General features: G+C 37.0%; 1 protein-coding gene across 3 annotated transcripts in view; it reads right to left on the bottom strand.

Moving 5' to 3' along the window:
- The window catches only part of LOC136265810 (uncharacterized), a 64,735-nt gene extending 41,747 nt beyond the window's left edge, over positions 1-22,988 (bottom strand). For 2 of the 3 annotated variants that reach the window (XM_066060727.1, XM_066060728.1), the window contains exons 1-3: positions 22,764-22,988; positions 6,764-6,865; positions 2,577-2,672 (exon numbers count right to left, since the gene is read on the bottom strand). In XM_066060727.1, coding sequence (XP_065916799.1) covers positions 2,577-2,672; positions 6,764-6,865; positions 22,764-22,817 — 252 coding nt within the window. In that variant the 5' untranslated portion in view covers positions 22,818-22,988. The remainder of the gene's footprint in view (positions 1-2,576; positions 2,673-6,763; positions 6,866-22,763) is intronic. The other variant, XM_066060729.1, reaches the window with a different exon arrangement.
- Between the last annotated feature and the right edge of the window lie 92 nt (positions 22,989-23,080).

Below are 23,080 nucleotides of genomic sequence, written 5' to 3'. Positions count from 1 at the left end.
AAGGGCTACTGGCAAATACCAATGGCTGAAGAGTCAAAGGACAAGACTACTTTTACTACACCATTTGGACTTGAGGTAGTGCCATTTGGTTTACATAGTGCCCCTGCTACCTTTCAGAGGATGATCAATCATGTGCTCAGAGAATGCTGGTCATTTGCTAGGGCATACCTTGATGACATCGTTGTGTTCAGTAGTTCCTGGGAAGAACACCTTAACCATTTGTGTCAAGTCCTTGAATGTCTTCAGAAGGCTCAATTAATGGTTAATATGTCCAAGTGTCAGTTTGGGAAGAGTGAAGTACATTACTTGGGTCATGTAATTGGAGGAGGAACTGTGAAACCAGACCCTCAGAAGCTTGAGGCAGTGAATAACTACCCAGTGCCAGCAACCGAAGAAGGAAGTGAGAGCATTTTTAGGCCTCTCTGGTTACTATCAATGATTTGTGCCACATTTTGCTACCATTGCGGAGCCTTTAACAGAGTTGACCAAGGCAAAGAATCCCGACAAGGTTAAGTGGAGTGACTGGTGTGAGAGAGTTTTTTTGTAAGTTGAAAGAACTGTTGCTTACCCCTCCTATTTTGAAGGTTGCTGAGCCTACTAAGTGTTATGTTCTCCAGACAGATGCTTCTGAGCAAGGACTTGGGGCTGTCTTGAGTCAGATATATCAGAACAGAGTAGAACATCCAGTGGCATTTGCTAGCAGAAAATTCTTGCCCAGAGAGAAGAATTATTCTGTAATTGAGAAGGAGTGCCTTGCTATTGTGTGATCCTTACAAGTGTTTCATGTTTATATGGACAGAAGTCCACCAGCCACTCTCGTGGTTAGAGCGAATGAAGAACAACAACCAACGACTTACCAGGTGGGCACTAGCTGTTCAACCCTAGATGCGTCATCATTCTGGCCATAAGAATGGTAATTATGATGGGCTATCTAGAGGACCACTGCAACTAACTGAGCAAATGGTAGTGACTACAAGCAGCCCCAGCCATCAGCTTAAGGAGGGAGGGATATGAAGAAGCAGGCTGTAAACAGCTATGACTTCATACTTAATTAACATTAATTATCTCTTTGTATGCATACATAATTACTTTTTGTAGCTTATTAGTGTAATTAGACAGGTGTTTTTACCTATTCCTGTCTTCGTTGTTATTTTTGTAAGTTATCAGTAGGTTGTTTTGACATATCTCTGTCTCTTTATTGTTCTAGTTTTGTACAGGTAATTAACTTTCTTTGTAAGCTTGTGTAGTTGACCTTTTGCTGACCTTAGCACTACAGCTTGTATAAATACTCTGTATCTGTGTGCAAAATTTAGTCTGCAATTGAGAGTGCTAAACTGAGTATTGAGAACTGAAGCTCCAGATCGAATAGCTAGAACTACTCAGCTTCGTGACAGTATGTGTGAAATTGTATATTTTTTCTTTCTTCTTGTCAGCATACCCACAGTGTGGTGCACTGGCTTTCTCAGCTACCATGTGTCTTGATACTCCATTTCCTTTTGGTTAGGATTGGGCCATCTGTACTAGACATTGCGTAAAATAAGTTATAGTTATATCCCATTACGAGGGTGATATCATTGTTATTACACGAGTCCGTGACAGAGCCGAGGATGAGTGTAATAACAATGATATCATCCGAGTATACGGGATATAACTACTTTATATCCTAGTGTGCGGGAGTGCACGGAAATACGGATAGTAAATTAAATTCCGGTTTGAGTTCCTGTCACTGTGCTCAAGATTTCGTCCAAATTGTGTGGAGTTTGTAACTACAACAGAGACCCTCGCAGAGACCCTCGCAGAGACCCTTGCAGAGACCCTGCATACTGCCTATAAACTGTAGCGAAGGGGCGATGTTACGAAGCAGCAGTTCCAGGTACAATTCGCCTTTGTCAGAAGTTGGTATGGTGGTGTCGAGTGGCATGCAAGAGAAAAAAAGGACTAACAAGTGGCTACCATAGTCCGAGTTAGAACAATGAATTATCGAAAGAAGTTAGTTCTTTACCATAGTGACCATTGGGACTGATTGCTGGAGCGAAAATCAGCACACACTGTTCTTGACATTTATTAAACTATTGTATTGGTAACTTGTAGTGTTACTGTGTAAATGATTAACTGTTTTCTTGTAAGATTTAGCAGGTTTAAGTGCTGTAATGGTGTGTTTTGTATCAATATTTCTTTATTTGGCTCTTTGTTCCATTGGTAAACAATACCATTCACGGTTATTATAATGTCACGAACAAGACTGAGTGGCTCTGCATCAGGGTGATAACTTAGTTATCACTGGGTAATAACTAATATATCGCACAGTAGCAGCACCGCTCTGTCTAGCTGTATGGTAGTTATAACCCAGCGTGGCGCTTTGACATTCCCACGCACTGGGATTTAAATAACAATAATTCCTACAGCAGTAAGCCATACAGTTTCAACCTTGCATTAGTTACTGTGTAAAAATATTCAAGTAAAAAAATCATTTTTAGTTATAAAGCAAATTACGGTATGTTAAGCAATACAGAATTGCAAACGTATCCCATCACAAGAAGCATACACATACCACACAATAAATAATATTGACTCACACTAATAGCATTCACTCTAGACCCCCAATTGAGTAGGGATAAGACCACATTGTAGTGGCCCATAGACGCTGCCCAGTGCAGACTGGTCCAGTAGTACTATAGGAAAACACAGCTACACTAACATCTATAACATATTGTTCATTTAAAAACACTATGGATAAAATCACATCTGAGGATGTATACTACTACTACTGTGTTTGGTATCATTAGTATTACCCAAACATGAGAAATGGAGGTAGTATATCAGAAAAAGTATACATAGTTTTGATGTACTACATCCATTTCTTGTTAATGCACTCCAGAAAAGATTTCTTGATGAAATAGTGTTGGACAACATGTCAATATTACCGTATAGCCTAAATATTTCGAGGGGCAAATATTTCGAGGTTGAGCAATGTTGCTAAAAATAAATTTTTTGTGGATTTGCAAACACTCCCAAAATGTATTAGACTATACGGAGGTCTAAATATTTCAAGGTTAAAAGTTTCGCTGATAACACCCAAAACCGCAAAATCAGCAAAAAATTTCCCCCTTGAAATATTTAGGCTATACGGTATATCAGTATCATTTGATTTTTGTTAATATTGAAAAGTATTGGTATATTTCTCAGAATTTGATATTTTTATATGATACATCACATGATCTGCATTTACCTCAAAATGCAAGATTTTGCTTGTTGGTTAATAGTTTTGTGTTCCTTTACAATTCTCCCTTAATGTTATTGAGTGCTTATTTTCCATGACCTTTCACAGCTAGCTACATTCTTTTATCTGAGTATGTAGGTGGGATTACATATGTGATGAAAATTTGGAAAAACAATCCAAATCACACATTAAAAATTTCAAGATAAACGGTTTTAAAGAATTCAAGCCAGCATAACTTTCCAAGGATAGCAAGCACTCATATGAAATTTTTACAAGAGATGCATCTTTAAGACCACTTCCAGTACTTGCAGAGTTTACTGCCAAATAAGATAGAAAATCTGAGCAGTTGGATGAGCGAAGTAACATCACGAGTAGTGCTGTGAACCTGCAGAGTTTACTAAAATCGGTTATTGGAAGGTGAATAATTGGATATTGACCAGTTATTGTCTGATTGTAATTGGCAGACATTATGGTACTAAATGTGCCTGTTGGAAGCCTTAGGGTGGTACCAAAGTGACCATCAACATCCTGCCTTACAATAAAAGTTATTAAAATCACATGTTTACACATGCTTTGAGGTTATGTTACACTTGTCAGCAGGGGTAATTTATGGTTTACCAAGTGGGTGGGCAAAACCGATTTAAAGGCTTCTTAGCCAATAATTGGCTTGACCTAGACAATACTGGTTAATAACCGGTTTTTCCATACCAGTTCGCAACACTACTCACGAGTGCTCACAAAGGGGAGGAAGGTAGGTAGCGGTAGGGTGGGCAAGATATAGACTTCAAAATGGAGGCAGACCACGATTGAAGTCCAAACACAAGGTTATAGCGATGTGCTGGCTTCTTAGTGGCTGATAGGTAGCAAAATCAACAGAAAAAAAACACCAGTAAACCAGTGATTCTTGCCAAGCCAGGCTCTTCACAAGGCCAGAAACCACCATTCGAGCTCTCCACACCACCCATAAAAGATGTTTGTTAAATCCAGCCTTGAGTAGTTTGAGTAGTACTGAGCATCAAAACCAGTAGTACGATAGTGTAGCTATCCACTGGACCACTGGTGGTGTTTTGCCTGATGTGCAATTTGGATCAGTTTTGTAAAATCTAATCACATATGAAAAGTAGCAATTTACACTTTGCAATACCACATTGACAAGTATCAATATCTGTAGTGAATATCGTATAATAATGGTATTGTTTTGAAAATTCTGGTATTACCCATCACTATGATGAAACTTCATTATTTCCTCAGGTACGTATAGTAGAATGACATTTACAGGATTAATTGTAGGAATTAGTTTTGTAAATGGCAGAGTTAGCTATGGAATTGAAGTAGCTCATTGTTTTATTCATTGAATGAAGGTCACAGGTTAGTTTATAATGCAGTTTTGATTGATATTAGCTAGATACCTGGCAAGGTGTGACGTATAGCACATACCACATAGCGTGATGCTTAATGGATTTAGCTATTGGCATTGTAAACATATTCAAAACTTTCATTTATTCATGGCTAGTAAAGTAAGTACTTGGTGCCATTATGAGCTCACATTTTCAGTTTTCTGTGCTTTCGTAATTGCACACTCACAATCAAAGCTTTCTGCATTTTCATGTCATTACACTAGTGTTTGGCCTCAGTAACACTTTGTCATTATTCTTACATAGATTATCCATGATTTAAATTCACATGGCCCACATGCTTGCAGTTTCCTTCACTTGCAAGTAAGTCACCCAAGTGGAATGTAGTTTTAACAAGAGCACTTGTGATATGCCTGATATATATGCACTCACACTTAGGCCTGCGACCCTCGTGCTTATGTGTATACATCAGGCAAATCATCCATTACAACTATAACATGTATCACATTCACACCTCAGATCAAAGAAGCCACCTGAGCTACATTCACAAAGTATCCCAGTTGGTGACTGGGCAGCGATTACATAGACGTTAAGGCCAAAATTGATTGTGGTGATCAATTAATACTCACGTGATTAGTATGCACAATTTGGATTTGGCCATGAAAACCACTGATACAGAAAGTGTTTGTTATCCTCCCTATCCTATGAGTTGAAAAACATTGGGCTAAGATGAGAACTAGTGCTATAGCAACATGTTTTTAAATACGTATGGGCTACACCCACATTACTGATAGCACGAAATTACCACTCTACATAAATAACTATTCTTCTTACCCAACTAGGCCTTTAGTGAACTCGGTAATTATGTCATAAATGATTCAACAGCACTGATTAAAACATTAAACTCACATAACCAAAATTCTTTGTAGCATTTGTTCATTCATTATAGCCAAACGTAGTGTCGTAGCCAGAACATACTAGCTGCTGACCCAAAATCAAATCTTTCAGGCTGCATTATGTAGTATATCCAGTGGTTGCACTCAACTTGGCTTTGATGATTGATCGCCCGGTGTTACAGATCGGAAGTGTTACATATTAGCTGTAACACGGGACATTCAGGCTTTTTCCTGATATGTATGCTCTCAACCTACGGCCTCAGGCTGTCAGGCATACATATAAGATGAAGCCCTCATACTCATATTACAACTATTGCATAACCATAACCATAAAGTATATAACGGTTGATATATGATCCGTAAGTGGTAAATAGATCATTTTATCTGATCATACTTATCAAGAATCCATAATAATGTGTATGTTGAAGTGTCAAACTGCCAGCATAGTACAAATAGGGAATCAACACCTCACCACGTAGGTCCTACAGATTGCAACGACTTCACATATTTAACACATATCAACAGTTCGATATATTATACGCTATCATTAATTCTGTCAAGTTCACTTTAAGAATACTTATTCTACTGAAATATAGAACTAAATTAAGGTTAAATCTTTGTATCATATAGAAAAAAGTAAGGTGTTGTTTCTCTACTTGTAATAGTGCTTTTGTACAGACTACTGGTAGTGAGACACTCTCCCCCATACAAATATGGTCGTCACTATTCAGTGGACTGGACTACTGGACTGATAATACTTTTGGAATTTAAATTTGTGCACTCTGTAGTTGAATTAACTGATTAAAGAGCACCACTACTAAATGTTGAATACAAGCAGTGGAATGTGAGAAAACTGTCTTTTAATAATTTTGCTATTTTGTTATACCACTACAGCACTTACTACTTGGTAAATATGTGAAACTGTCTTAATAATTTTTGCTACTGCACATATTTAGCAATAAGTAGTGGGAAGCAGGTTCCCTCAGGGCCTTAATTAGCGAGACTTGGTAAATTCAACCATAGAATATGCAAAAACATCAGTCCAGTAGTCCAGTCCACTGGATAGTGATGGCTGTAATATGAATACATATTATGAATATATTAACCAAATAAATGTTTGGAAGGCTTCCGTGAAAGTGCACAAATGCATACACAAATGCATACAACCTTGCCCTATGTAAAGATGTGTAAAATATCAAACATTTAATACTGTTTGTCAGCTCTACGTATGTATAGTAGTGTCTAATGGAACATCCTGTCTGATAATTACGTAGGTAAATTACTCTACTAACCTGATCAACAACACCAGTAACATCAACTCCTCCATTATGGAGCAGCTGCAACCTATTCAGGTCACCACGGCGAGCTGCTGTCTGTATCATATCCTTCTCATCCTACAGAAGTAACCACATCTGAATGTCCAAAATTTTATCAACATGTTACAAATCAAGTCATGATAATGATATTTTCATGACTCACTATCGCTTTCCTTTGTTACTATGCTACCTTGCTGACTTCAGAAGATTAACCCATTAACAGCCACTGCTACCATATGGTGGCATGGCATCATAATCCACTCATAGAATAAACTTTACCTCACTATAACTTGTAAAACACATTTCATAGCAAAATGAGCTAGTACTGAAGTGGACACACCCATAGAGGTCCCATTTCTGGGATAACCAGATCCTTCCCAGACTAGTGTACATTTGTGATGCAAAGGTGCAAACTGTAATTTTTCATAATAGCTAGGCAAATTAAATTGTTCTTCAAGTTGAAAAGTAAATAAATACATTGATGTAAACATGCACGTAAAGTCAACAGTCAGCTGTTTTATTCCAGACATATATGTGCAACAGCAAAAATAGAATAAATTACAAAGAAACAACTGTGGAATAGATCACACTGTAAGTAAACTGTATAGTAAACTGTATAGTAAACTGTATTGTAAACTGTATTGTAAACTGTATAGTAAACTGTATTGTAAACTGTATAGTAAACTGTATTGTAAACTGTATAGTAAACTGTATTGTAAACTGTATAGTAAACTGTATAGTAAACTGTATTGTAAACTGTATTGTAAACTGTATTGTAAACTGTATAGTAAACTGTATAGTAAACTGTATTGTAAACTGTATTGTAAACTGTATAGTAAACTGTATAGTAAACTGTATTGTAAACTGTATAGTAAACTGTATTGTAAACTGTATAGTAAACTGTATAGTAAACTGTATAGTAAACTGTATAGTAAACTGTATAGTAAACTGTATTGTAAACTGTATAGTAAACTGTATAGTAAACTGTATAGTAAACTGTATTGTAAACTGTATAGTAAACTGTATTGTAAACTGTATAGTAAACTGTATTGTAAACTGTATTGTAAACTGTATAGTAAACTGTATAGTAAACTGTATTGTAAACTGTATAGTAAACTGTATTGTAAACTGTATAGTAAACTGTATTGTAAACTGTATAGTAAACTGTATAGTAAACTGTATTGTAAACTGTATAGTAAACTGTATAGTAAACTGTATAGTAAACTGTATAGTAAACTGTATAGTAAACTGTATAGTAAACTGTATAGTAAACTGTATTGTAAACTGTATAGTAAACTGTATAGTAAACTGTATAGTAAACTGTATAGTAAACTGTATAGTAAACTGTATTGTAAACTGTATAGTAAACTGTATAGTAAACTGTATTGTAAACTGTATAGTAAACTGTATAGTAAACTGTATAGTAAACTGTATTGTAAACTGTATAGTAAACTGTATAGTACACTGTATAGTAAACTGTATAGAATGGTTCTTTGGAGTGTAAGATAACTTTATAGGATTAATAGTTGGTTGGGATTTCATTGCTTGTTTGAGCTGAAAGTTCTTACTTAGTTGTTTGATGACTTTGTTGCAGCTACTGTTATGCAAACAAAAAATCGTAGTCAATAGTCACCCTCCTTAGTTTCTAGTGAGTATTTACTGTAGATATGGTTACTAAGTAGATTTGTGCATTCATGGTTAGTATGATGCAATTTGGAAATTGAGTCACTAGTCCCTGATAATTAAAGGCTGTCAATGGGTTGTTAAATTTACAGAAATCAATAAATTATTTAAGTCATAGCTACGTAGTTTTTTCAATAATTTTAGTTTTAGTTATAGTAATCCTTCTTAATTCATTATAGATTTAGTTATGGTTATATTGTTTATATTGTTTTAGTTTTAGTTATAGTTTTAGTTGTGCATAAGAAAATCTTTTGGTTTTAGTTATAGTTTTAGTTACGTATCTTTCTTAATTTTTTTTTAGTTTTAGCTTTAGTACATTATTCTGCTATTTTTTAGTTATAGATTTAGTTTAGTTAGCTACAATATGGATTTGCTTTTAGTTGTGGTTTTAGTTAACTAATACATATTTGCCTTACTAAAAGTACTTTTAGTTTTAGTTATAGTTAACTAAAACAACACTAGCCTGTAGCCTTAGCCGTTATCGAGTTATGCTTGTTTGAAGGCATCAGTCAGTCAGTCAGTCAGTCAGTCAGTCAGTAGAAAATTCTGTTAAATAACTTTTTTAAATTCCATAGCAACTTGTTGAAAGCATTTTGGGTCAATCTGAAATCTTGTTTGGGCTTAGTTTTACCTAACCAATACTGCCTCATCGTCATCAAGGAAAACTGAGTTTGGATGATGTTCTTTTGTGGGCCCTGCCTACATCTTTGTGGTCCCTACTATACAGTACTATCATACTATATGATACTACCTCTGTTTCTCATTAATGCATTCCTGAGCACTGATAGCAATGCTATATGACATTTATATACCTTGTTTCCCTTTGAAGTGAGGTGTGAAAGTGGTGTATAACAACCATCATTATCTGTACCCTGTTGTTATTCTTACATTGTTTTAAGGGTCCACTATCGAAATCCACATAGCCCAAAATAAATATACTCGTGAAACATGCCAGGAGTTTCATGCAGATTAACCTAGTTAATCAGAGTTAATATAAGGTAGTGACATGGGCTATACAGGGGCTTGCTAGTATTCATTACTGGGCGCTATCTGGAGTAGCACATGTGCAGTGCTTGACGTGAGGTTCACAAACAAGCAGCAACAATTGAAGCAGTTTCCAAGATTGTTATTATCACCTAGTGACACCTATCAATCTATGTGATTTCCTCTGACATGAGTGATGGTGATAACCAGAAGGAAGCCCCCAGTGCCATGACAATGACCACTGAGATATCCAGAAAGAAGTTCCCAGTTCTCCACAGAACAGACCGCAGTCAGTAAACAGATGATGGGCAAGGCGGCTGAGGTACTATCTGCATGTTGTTTCTGTGTAGGCCACAGGTTGGGACAGATGCCCAGCAACAGCCAGCTACAACGGGTAGGTGTCACTTTAGATCACCAAACAGAACCTGCAACTAGCAACACACCACTTAGTATAGTCTAGAAGTCAAATTTCCTTCCTAGGGTTTGGAAGGTGGCAAAAGGCCCTTCTTCTTGACAGCACTTCCGCCAACAGTCCCATCAAAGTTGGCTCAGCACATATGGGACCTGGACTTTATTGAGCTGGAAGAGCTGCTCCCCTCTAATGTAATAATCTAGGCTTTGGAGAAAGCGGCTATCTCAAGACCAGAAGGTAGCATTTTGGGGCTGGCTACCACATTGCAACATCGAAGCAGGAGGGTGGCAGACATTGGAATTTAGTCCCATTGCTTTGCCCTCTACATGGCGATAATGTCACAGAAGAGGCCTAAACTGGTTGCCCCTATGATTACTCACCTAGAGGCGGTGGCGAAGTTGCAATAGTGGATGGTTGGAATGGCATGGTATCAGTTTGACTGGAAGGCCAGATGGTAGCTGTGTGCAATGGGTCAGCAGCTTGGGGGACACAGGATACATGGAACCTGATTTCATGCTCCAGTAGTCAATCTAGTGATGACCCTTTCAGCATTACTCCGCCTTCCCCATTTGGCAGTTTTCTTCCCGCAGGACACCCAGCATTAGTGGGGACAGTGTCAGCCACACTCTCTCTGGCAGGAAATGATGGTGGAATGGGGTATGTCACTTATTTAACTGTGCCCTGGAAGTGTGTCCTTATGGGGAGATGTCCACCAATGCTTCTTATGTTGTCAGACAGACCATGACAAACTGCATTGCCTGAACTTGGCTGCTAGCTTAGGACCTTCTCCTTAAAGACTGGTTGTGAACTATTTTCATTAAGTGATCCATGTAGGATCAGGAGCTTATGAGCCGCCAAAGGTGGGGAAGGAGCATGAAACTTACACTGCCTGCCAGGTGCCATCACAATCCAAATCAATCACCAATTAGCTTCCATAAAAGGAAAATAAAATCTCATTATTTGAAGCCATATACTGAAATTATGCATGACCAGTGACACATGGCGATGGTAAAGTTGGCTGAGTCTTCCTTGAGGTCTTTCTCTTCTTCGATGGTGGAAAACTCGTCTCTACTTTGTGTGGCTGGAGCGCCATTTGCGCGTGATGTAAAACAAATGCAGTGATGTAATTTGGTTTGTCATGGAACTCAGTTTCATGCTCCTTTGGCAGCTCATAAGTTCCTAGTAGGATATAGAAGTCTTTCCTTGACTTCCTGTAGTAACTTGGTATGGATTGTGTGTATTGTCAGCGATGCTAATAATAAAATAAATATTATGTATGTGAATAATTGTTACTAGTTGTACACGTGCGAAATGCTCTTGATACTAAGACAATGTTACGTGCTATTGTGCATTACAATTGATAGAAGACTAATCACATAATTACATACTAACAAAGACATGATTTTTGGCATAGCTACTGATGAACATGCATAAATTCTTTGCACACTAACATCCATAATATCTAGTGTTTTAGTTAACTGTAACTAAAACTAAAAGTACTTTTAGTAAGACAAATATGTATTAGTTAACTATAACTAAAAGCAAATCCATATTATAACTAAAACTAAATCGATAACTAAACAACAACAGAATAATTTTAAAAAAGAATTGAGAAAGACAACTAAAACTATAACTAAAACCAAAAGATATTCTAATGCACAACTATAGCTAAAACTAAAACAACACAAACAATATAACCATAACTAAATCTAAAACTAAAAAGAATTGGGAAAGATAACTAAAACCAAAAGATTTTCACATTTTTAACTAAAACTATAACTAAAACTAAAAGAATATAATCATAACTAAATCAATAACTAAAAGGAATTAAGGAAAATTACTATAACTAAAATTATTGATGAAGCTGACTATGACTATAACTAAAACTAAAAGTCCTTACTAAAACAACACTAATAATGTCACATGTTGGTGACCTGGCACATAAACAAAGATAGACTGATGTCATGGTTTTAATAATGTCAGTTGGCCTTGTGCACTGAAATTTCTGCTCTGCCTGAGCATCTGTGCAGTACTCATGAAGATGACATATCAAGATACATGACTGTGTTCCAGTTACAGGCTCTTTAAAATGTCACATACACAGAGACCTATGTGCCCGAACATCTACACAGTCCTCATGAAGGTGGCATATCAAGATGTGTTCATTCATAAAGTTATGGGTACTTTAAAATGCTACTTCATTTAGATGATGGTGTACCATGAACTAACATAATAAACTGTCTTGAGTGTGATAGGAGGCTTGCCTTGGCAAGCTGATTTGTGGTTTGTGGATTACTCATAGGCATGATCACTTACCATCACCAATTGTTGACTTCAACTTGTGTGTTTCGCATAGTGGTTTATATTAACCATTTTAGATGTTGTTATCAGTGTGTGTTCTATTAGAGTAACTGAATTGAAGTTCCATTTGTTCATGTACTGTTGTTATTGCATGTATATAAGTATTCAAATTAATTGGCTGTAGCAAGAAGGTAAACATACTCACATATTGTGGATAGAGGAGAGTTGTTTTAGATAGTTGCTTTCAGAAGAAAGGTATCAGCATAGCCCAAAAAATCCTTCATAGGGTACTCAGGGGATATATGAGACACTTAACTTAAAAGTATTGTTGTGACTTGTGGCTAACAGTTTGGTATCTCATACTACTTGTAGGTAAAAGTGCAATCATCATGTATACTATCCTAAATTTTCAAAAACTTTATAGCATGCAGTAGACTCTATGATGTATTTTTTGTAGCTAGCACATGCAAATTATGAGACACTCGGGCCTATTATGAGACACCATGTTTGTATGTAAATTATTTTGGTATAGATTTTTTTGATAATTGCTCCAAGAATCGTAGAAAGCATGAAATGGTTTAGTTGACTCAGTATATGTATTTTTATATCTTTATTTACCTAATGTTTTTAGAGTCTGAGTAAGGAGTACAAAAACTATTAGCAAAACTGTTCCCATTAAATGATAAGATATTTACACTTGTAAATTATCATCCAACCAGCTAGCTATGTGGTTGACATATAATCATCATTTATGATTTTGCATTGCCCCTTTCTTCCTAAATCTGCAGGATTAATTTTCCATTGAAGTTGTTATAAGTCTATGAACCCATAATTGGTACTGTCTCGCAATACCAGCACATACTCTACAAACAGCGGTTTCTCAATTAGAGCGCGTGTGTTCTATTAGGGTAGATGTACATTCTATTAGGGTAGAGTTAATCAGAATAGAGCTTCTGGTCAGAGAAGTGGAAGTTTCAGCTGTCCCTGTAGAGTTAATCAGGGGGTGAAAATGTATCTCCCGACATTGAAAACCGTAGTGGCAACTTCATGACAATTCATCAACTGGTAAGGTAGATGTGCATTCTATTAGAGTAATTAAGCGTAATATTCTGTTCTTCATCGCTCACAATGATAGACGTGTATTGCAGACTCTTGTCCTTTTCTTTGTAGCTTTCCTTGCTGGCAATACGGTAAGTAGCGGAAGGTAAAAATCTTGACACACCTACTCCAGAACTCTCCCTTTTATACTGGTGGGTGTGACTGCCAGATGATATCATACACACCAGATCACATGATCTGATTGGTTAAATAGTGAAAAAGCAATTGATTTTATTTGTAAGCTTTTAGATAATGATGTCATATGTCTTCCATTAGCAACACATGTGTATCGGAATACTGTGAACTTATTCCGTAAACTTAAAATTAATGGCAATTTGTAAGGGAATTGTTCCTACACTCAAGAATATCCAGTATGAATAGGCATGAAAACCGCCTTATGACACAATGATTTGGACGGGAGGTACATCTAGTGAGTTTGTAATGATTAGGGGGAAAAGCTAGGAGGAGTTTGTGTTTGAAAATTTTATGGCTTCAATTTTTACTTTTCCTCAGTCTGGAACTACAGAGCAGGGCACAATCTAACAAAGGCACACTTGGATGGCTGTCGACATGCTATGAAGGTCCAGTGAGTTTCTGATGGATTTGTAGCTTCTTCTGTTAGCTTAAAGGGGTATTTCTGTAGTTTAGTAAATTGACACCTAACCCGGATTGAATGATTCGCCTTCAATCGTAGATTTGAATGGTACTAATATGATTGGAATCCGACTAAGAATGAGGAACAGTGCTCGAAAAACACATGCGTGGGCGTTCGAGAATCAATCAATAAATAAATAAATATAGAAATATATTTCATAGTTATAACACACTTACGAGGGATATGACTAAAATATGCGCACGACTCATGAGAGCGCACAGTGCTTGAGTGAGAGTGCGTATATTTAGTCATATCCTGAGTAATCATGTTATAACTGTTATATTCTACACCCCAGTAGATGAAACAATTATGGATAGCAATTTATAGTGAAACAGTACCTGCTGGAGATCAAAATCAGTAGAAATTCTTGACGAATCAGACATTTTTGACTTTTAGCAGTGCCATGCCCACCCAGTTGCGATTAGTGAGTCATCCATGAAGGAAACAACAGTTCATCAAAAATCATTGCAGTAGCTGAGGTGAATAATTGTTGGTTGATTTAGGAGCTTGTTATTAGAGACTTGTTTACCATTTAGGTAGGGATTTCGCGGAATGTGTGAAGTTACACCATATATGGTAAGTGTAGCCACAAAGCGTGTTATATCAGTTATATACCACAGTTTGCCATGGTATATCAGTTATATACCACAGCACGGCACTTTCTCAACCACAAGTGTGGTATATATAGATAGGTAGATAGATAGATAGATATAGATACGTTTACTTGGTAAAAGGGCAGTCGCACAGGGTGTGGCATCTGGGGGCACAGGTATATGACAGGGTGGTGGCGGGGCAGGGCCATCGCATGGGGTCATGACCAGGACAGTCTGGTCATTGGTGGGCAACAAAAAGGGAGTGGCATCCTTCTCCACTACTTGAAGTGTGTAACAGGGGTCAACAAGGTGCTGTGGAGCCCACCTTCTTCTATTCTTTCCTTAGTACATACGTAGCTAGTGGAGTAGGATAGCTAGCAATTTTTTAAATAGAGGGGATGGACCAGTAGTTAATTATCTTGCTTCTAGATAATTTAGAGTTAGGGCCAGTAGTTAACCTTTGAGTTAACATCTACTGTCTCACTGTATAGCTTCACCCAGTCTATTATGCAGTTATGGAGTTATAACAAATATGTTAACTAGGGCTGTGTGATAATAGTAAAATCTATATCTCGATAAGTGACAACAATTTTATCTCGATAATAATGTAATATTGTGAGCACAGTTTTACATATTTGTTGACATAAAGTCCTTATCAAGTCAGAAATTTTATCTGTTCCTCATTTAATTCAATACCTTTCCAAAGGTTTTTCATCTGACTGTGGTTGATATACACTAGATTACGAAGATTTACTATTATCTCGATAATAAAAATCATTATCTAATTTACAATAGGTGATTTAGGTATCTAGATTATCTTTTTATCTAAATTATCTCCCAGCCCTAATATCAACCATATATAACAGGAGCAATCTAGTTTCATAAATCAATAAGAACTTCGTTGGCATATACCTACCAGACAACTGCTGCAGGGAATGAGCTAAAAATTGTAATGTAAGTGGATCAATCACTGTAGAAGAACTTTCAGTGGTTAGAAGAAATCAGACTTAAAACCATTGATTTGTAATATAAAAACAAACTACAGTATGTGTAACCAGTGCATGATCAAGATACACTGATAGTGCAGTAAAAAATAAAGTGTTCCTCTGTGTTCAGTCATGCTGTCAAAGAGTTTATATATATATCCATACAAAAACAGCCAAGCTGTGAAAAAATGGTGTGGCCTTAAAAAGCTTGCTGAAAAAAGTTGTGAAATCAAAGGTGGCGGCCAAGAAATGGCTGCAATGATGTTAATGTTAATAAGTTTTAACAATGCACACAGCCATTATTAAATATTTTTAGCATTAACATCATTGCAGCCATTTCTTAGCCGCCACCTTTGATTTCACAACTTTTTTTCATCCAGGCTTTTTATGGCCACACCATTTTTTCTCAGCTTGGCTGTTTTTTTTGTGGATTTCACTTCTTTTTGTACTTTATAAGGCCAGCTTATGGCTGACTTTGAGGTTTGTTTTTACTCACATTTCTTCTTTTCTGTGTAGATACAATGATGATTATTGAAGACAGGCTTATAAATGTATTTCATTGCATGATTTAATTCAATATTTGATAATATTATTGTAATATTCTAATAGATGCACATTTTTTGAGGACTTCTGATAGAACATATATAGAATGTTCTAGAACAATCTAGTACTTCTATTAGTAGATCTATGAAATTACAAACATTTGATTATAAGCAGGTTTCAACTAGAAATTTCATTTATAAAGCGGAAATTAAGTGAGGTGATCAGCCGAGGTAGCAGTGGTTCAGTGGTTAAGGATGCAGGTATTAGGTATGGAGGTCCCTGGTTCAAACTCTGGTAAATTTTTTTTCAACATTTTTTGCACACCTTTTTTACCCTGCAGTGACTGCTCTATTAGAGTATCTCGATCCCTCAATTTTACACTTGCTTGGTTTTTGCTTTATAACTTTGTCGCTGTGACTCTATTGCTATTCAAACTATCAAAAGGCACTGCTATGATGATCAGCCTATCTACACACCAATTTTCAAGTTATTTCTATACTCGGTTTACCCTGTAGCCGTGACAGAAGTTTGATCTTTTTTATGTGAATAAATGCTCATAACTCCTTGAATATTCCTCAGATTCACAACAAACATGGTACGTGAATCCACCATTACACGTTCTTCATTTGTGCCAAATATCGAGGCGATTGAGTTACACGTTTGCATTTTATAGCAATTTTTGCAAAGTGTGCAAAAAGAAATCAAAGCCCCCGTAGCCCCCCCCCCGTACGGCATAAGAAGAAATAAACGAAGATATTAAAATGAAATTTTGAACAGCAAATGGCTGTTGCAAATTTAATCAAATTTGCTGAGAGGTGGGTGTACCCTACCTGGGGGACAGCTATAATGCAAAAATGGTGTGCTTTGGAGAAGGGACCATGAAGCTATGCACACATGAAAAAGCTGTTTTCTTTCTTCCTGTTAATATACTCACGGTGTGGTCGCCGGCTTTCTTGGCCGCACGACACACTACCGTGTGTCTTGATATATGTAGCAACAAGTAAGTCACTCTATAGAGAGTACAGTTACAAACAAGGCACCATGTAGAGAGTTCAACTCAACGGTGTGGCCTAGGATGAAAAAGTTGCAAAATCAAAAGTGGAGACCAAAATATAGTGTGACCGAATTTTGGAAAATCAACCATATGGGTGCATTTGACATCCAAATATTTAATGATCAAATAACACAATTTACTGTGTAAATCTACTTGTTAATGATTGTAAGCCATTCTCAATGCCTTAAATTACAAGAAAATTCTTGAAACATTTTTTAAACTGTACCATCCTCTTAATATAGTCTGTTCACGTTCACCTGAACTCTCGTTTCTTGTTAATAATTCTTGTTACAAGGGCCAGCTACTCAAACATTTAGTAGCACTGTGAAGCCCTTCAAATTCCGGAACTGTTCATCAAAAAGCGCTTTGATACGGGCAAGAAGAAGTGAGTTATGAGGCTTTAAAAATATCCCATACATTTAGTATGGACGATTCAGGCGTGCAAACATGTTTACAACATGAAGACATGCTTGTTCCAGTACAAAACCATTGGGAGTGAGCATATGTTCACCTCTTTGATATTACTATATTTGGTGGGGCTCAGGTGAACACGTACCGACTATAGTAACTCACTAAACATGAAAATTCTAATTATTTCATGTGCACCCATATAGGTGATTTTCCAAAATTAGGTCACATATGGTTTTGCTAATGGCAATCCATTGAAGCCATTTCTGGCTTATGATTTTGCAACTTTTTTCTCCCCCAGGCTTTTCGGGGGCCACCCTCTTTTCACAGCTTGTTTGTTTTGGTATAAATATCACTTCTTTTTGTAACTGTAAGCCAAAAAACCAACTATGGCCTGCTTTGGAGTTTTTTACTGTTGTTGTCTTTCATGCAGGAATAAGATAAAGTATGGCCTATATAACTGTTTAGTTTTAACTATAATTGTTATGTAAAAGTTCTAAAAAGGTGATTGCTTTCATATTGAACGGTCTACAAGGTAACTTGTAACATAGCTAAACTCTCTGAAGGGAGGCTTATATAATGTAGGTGAACTCTCTACAGAGAGACTTGTAATGTAACAGAACTCTCTTGTAATGTAGCTGAACTCTCTATAGGGCAACTTGTTGTATAGCTGAGAGTTCTACAGGGAGGCTTGTAACATAACTGAACTCTCAACGAGAAAACTGTATCATAGCTGAACACTCTACAGGGTGACTTGTACCATAGCTGGACTCTAGTAACTTGTAATGTAACTGAACTCTCTACAGAGTGACTTGTTATGTGGCTAAGCACTCTGTATGGCAACTTGTAACACAGCTGAATTCTCAACAGAGAGAATTGTTTGAAGCTGAATGCTATGCACAGTGACTTATATCATAGCTGAACTCTCTACAGGGAGACTTGTAACATAGCTGAGCACTCTACAGGGTGACTTGTTTGTAGCTGAACTCTATACAGTGTGACTTTTGTTATGTAGTTGAGTGTACTAATGGGTGACTTGTAACATAGATGAACTCTTAACAGGGTGAATTGTTTGTAGCTAAATTCTCTGATTTGTATTATGGCTGATAGGCACTGGCCGATTATGCCAGCATAATTTAAAGCATAATAGGTGACCAAAAGCATCAAGCATAATGCCAGCAGAATAGGGAAGATGTTTGAAAAATTAATTGAATGCGTAATACGCGCGCCTGAAAGAAAACAAATATTCACTGCCAATAGTATTATTAGTGCATTTTATATTTAAAAACACGTAATATAACTTATTAAACCGTTTCTTTGTTGGTTATTCACACTTTGCAGAAACAAGATCGAGATACTCTAATAGAGCAGTCACTTATTCTAATAGAGCAGTCAGGAAAGGCTGATATACTCTAATAAAACAGTCAGTTCTAGAGCATAATCTTGATTTTGAAAGCATAATTTTGAGCATAATAGGCTTAATTTTTGAGCAATGCTCAAAAACATAATAGGTAAAATTTTGGGCATAATAGGCCGGTGCCTAATGGCTGAACTCTCTACAGGGTCGCTTGTAGCTGAACTCTCTACAGGGTGACTTTATCATAGATGAACCCTCTACAGGATACTTGTAATGTTTTCCACAACTTGGCTGCTTTGGTGTAGATTTTATTTTACAGAGGTACAAGCACCTGGTACAGCCATCAAAGTTACTTACTTTTTCACAATGAAAACTATTTTATTGTGTGAAAACAACCAAGCTGTAAAAAAAGTACGCCCTTCAAAAACTTGGCTGAAAGAAGTTATGAACCGCCAAGAAAAGGCTGCAATGATGTTAATGGTAATAAATTTTAGAATGACTATGCATTATTACTAAAATATAATCAGATTTGTAACTCTCTGCGATATCTATTCAACCACAAAAGTTTTGAGTTTTGATGATTAAGCTATACACAGACCGATTCTAAGTTATTCCCGTCGTTTACCCTGTAGGCATAACAAAATATTGGTCTTTTTAATACAAATAATCATCCACAGCTCTATGAATATCAGATTTGCACCAAACCTGGTACATGATTTTGCCTTGGAAGCATACATTGGTGAAGAGCTATCATGCTTGCACAGAACAGATAATGTGTATGACTGCTACACTGTATCCCGTCTTTAAGTCTGCTACTGTAATTGGAAAGTATCCATGTTGTGCTCCCTCTTCATTCAGCAAGGTGGATCTATTCATTGTAGGAATACTGGCCACCAACAATACAGTAATGATTTACTCCAAGGTGGAATGGAAGTACCTTGCAACCTTCATTTTGAGGGGTGTGAAGAGGAGCTGGAAAAGTTGCAAAAGCCTGCTGGATTCATTTTGTGGTGAGGATGCACTACTACAGAATGGTGAATCTAGCTTGAAAATGATTTCCACCAACCTACAGGCAGTTCTCAGTTCTTGCATCATCAAACTCAGAATCAATTATCATCACTGACTCACCAGAGACAAAAAGACCAAAACTAGATGATGAGACTGAGACTTTGGAAATAGACTTGAAGACACGTATCCTAAATGGAGAAAAGTTGTCTGGTATTCTTGTCAACAAAGCTTGCCACATTAATAAAGCACAGTTTCTTTATATGAGGGGACTACATTCAACACTGCTGCAGTCAAAGAAATCATCTATTAAACTGAAAGAGCATAATCAATGTAGGTCATACTTGATCATGGTGATCAATGGATTGTAGCCAGCAATGTGGGATATAAACATAAAGAATTGGTTAACTATGATTCAGACACAGTTCACAAAGAACCACGACAGGTTATTGGTAGTTTGCTCAATGTTGATTCACAGTTCAAGGTCACTATGAAGCCATTTTACAAGCAAGTGGGAGGATTGGACTGTGGTGTCTCTGCTATTGCAGCTGTTGCTGCAATGGTATTTAAAATCAATCCATCTGTACAACAGGGCATGCAACCACGTTTACTGTAGTTGTTGCCTGAGAAATCAAAACTTCCCTTTATTTCCAGATCAAGACTATTAACAACAGTGCAACTACATCAATTCAATAATACATTGCGTGATCAAACATAATATTGTCTGTACTCATACATTTAATAACATATTCATTGTCTTATGATTTTAAAATACCTACCATAATTGTGGTAATTTTTAGAGAGAAATTATTTTGTGGATTTCCACCATCCAAAATTTTGAGGGATAAAGTTTTGGCTCTTGAGATCTTTTATATGCTTATCAAGACGCACAGTAGTGGTCCAAGAAGGCAACACACCACACCATGAATACATTGACAGGAAGAAGAAAATGTGACTTTTACACAGTCATGGCTCAGTGCTGCCTTAACAAAACACGACAATTTTTGCTGTGGAAACTCCCTCCACCATCAGCAGTCTACTGATAAGTGAGCTAGAATCCCAGGTTCAATGCTCCAAGCAGGCTTACTATTAGGCCACTACAATGAGATAACTTGTTTCTCATCAGCTTCTCATAGAATCACGCATCCAAGCAGGCTCATTATCTCATTATTAAGTCATATAAATTGCAGAAGTTTAATGTAGCTACTAGCTATAGCTACACTAGAGAATCTATGACAAAACCAATAATAATAATGATCTACCTTTTTATTCTAGAATTTTAGGTGTTTGGCATGCAGTTTTCAGAATTCGAACAAACTTCAGCTTCTTTAGCACAGCAATAACAAGGATTTCAGTCCTTTAAGAGGATTCCACAGTAGTTAGTACCTTCACCATGCAGTCTTGGGGTCATGTACCACATCCTTCACAGAATGGCACATCTTCAGCAGCAGCAAGTACAAGCAGCAGCAGCAAGTACAAGCAGCAGCAGCAAGTACAAGCAGCAGCAGCAAGCACAAGCAGCAGCAGAAGCTGCAGCATTATAGCTAGCGCCTGCAGGCTGATCAGTCTATTAGGGGAGGGGCTGCTGCAGGCTTGTGACAAAAGCAACACTAGAGCTACTATGACTCTTAGAGACAATAACCCACTCATAGGGCAAGTCACGGTACTAATGCTAATATTCTCATATAGCATTCACTGATGGTGCCTTAGTGGTTGGTGATGCTCTAGAAAGCATTGGAACCAACACAGAAGTGAAAAAACTCGCAATAATGAGTTCACATGTGCACAAGAAAATTTTGATGCGGGCGGTTGGTCAGAAACAAGTTATCTCATTGTAGTGGCCTTGCGAGCAATAATTTGCTGTTTCATTCGTTGTACAGACCTTACAAGTGCTAGGGGTTAAGGGTCTCTGGAAGAAAAGCCCAAGTAGCCTGTCCTCGCTGCTCACCGCTACACTTCAAAACAGAAGAACAATTGCTAGACTCACATTACTTTTCAAGATTGTCAAGAACTTACTAGTAATACCTGATCATTGCTTACCATCACCAACCCCAGTGTCCTACACCCGTGCCCAAAATCTTCTCAAGTTAACTCAATTGCAAACAAGAGTTGATGTGTACAAATACTCCTTCCCCCCTCGAACAATTATTCAATGGAACTCCCTACAAATCCCTGACATTGACACAAAACATTTAAGACTGCTGTGATATATGTGATTGTAATGCTCATTAGCGTGTTGCCCCTAGTGGGCTTTGCTAATTAACAATAATAATAATAATAGTAATAATAAGGATACCCTTCAAGAAGAGTGAAGAGTGAATAACCTGCCTATCCGATGATTAGCGTTGGCGGAGGATCTGAAACATAAAATGAACAATGAGGTGGCCTTAGTGTCTCTATGAATGTTCAGGAACGGAAGCTAGTAACAATTGAGTGACATCGACAAAATTAAATAGCTAATTAGTAATTGTAACATATGCACTTTAGCTAACTTTTTTTATGTAACACATACATACTGTAACTTTTTGTTCACAATTAGTAATTGTAGCATACATAGTCTTATTGATTGTAACATGAACTGCACTATTGTTGATTTTACATCCTAGGCAAACCAGCTGTGCAGAGTCTGCATTAGTAATTAATTATAAAGAACTAGCCGCTATTAAGCTTAGCTAAGTCTCTTATAAATGGAGGATGCCAAATATTCAGATTAACTAGAGTTGATCGTTTTCGTGTAGTCACAAGCGGAAAGAGCCGAAATATTCATTCCTCTATAGATTTTGTAAAAGTGATCGCCGCTACTCGAACGTATGAACAATGGGGCCGATCGACAACGTCTATTAAGTAGCTATGCCCTCAGTATAACTGTGTTACACCACGTTTAATGTATATCTTACCTCATTAGGTTTCCTCTTGTATTTCCTCTGACCAGGCACTCGAGATTCCGCCATTGTGGGAGTGTAAGGTCACTGGCACGCTCTAATGGTCCGCAGGTATGTTACAGATCCAATTTTGGAAACTAATAGACTGTTCAGAAATTACCAAAAGTGGCAATATCCGGCAACCAAAAGTAGCCTTTTTCGGCAACTTTTGACGGCTCAAAAAGTTTGGGCAGTGTATAAAGGATGATAAATTCATTGATTGTGGGATTTAGTTTGCCAAAAGTTACCAGAAGTGGCAACTTTTTAATTAGTAGAGCAGTTCAAAAGTTGCC

Source organism: Dysidea avara, chromosome 9 (assembly GCF_963678975.1).
Source record: "Dysidea avara chromosome 9, odDysAvar1.4, whole genome shotgun sequence".
Classification (NCBI taxonomy): Eukaryota; Metazoa; Porifera; class Demospongiae; order Dictyoceratida; family Dysideidae; genus Dysidea; species Dysidea avara.
The sequence above is the reverse complement of the archived record's forward strand: the minus strand, read 5'-3'. Positions and strand labels throughout refer to the sequence as shown.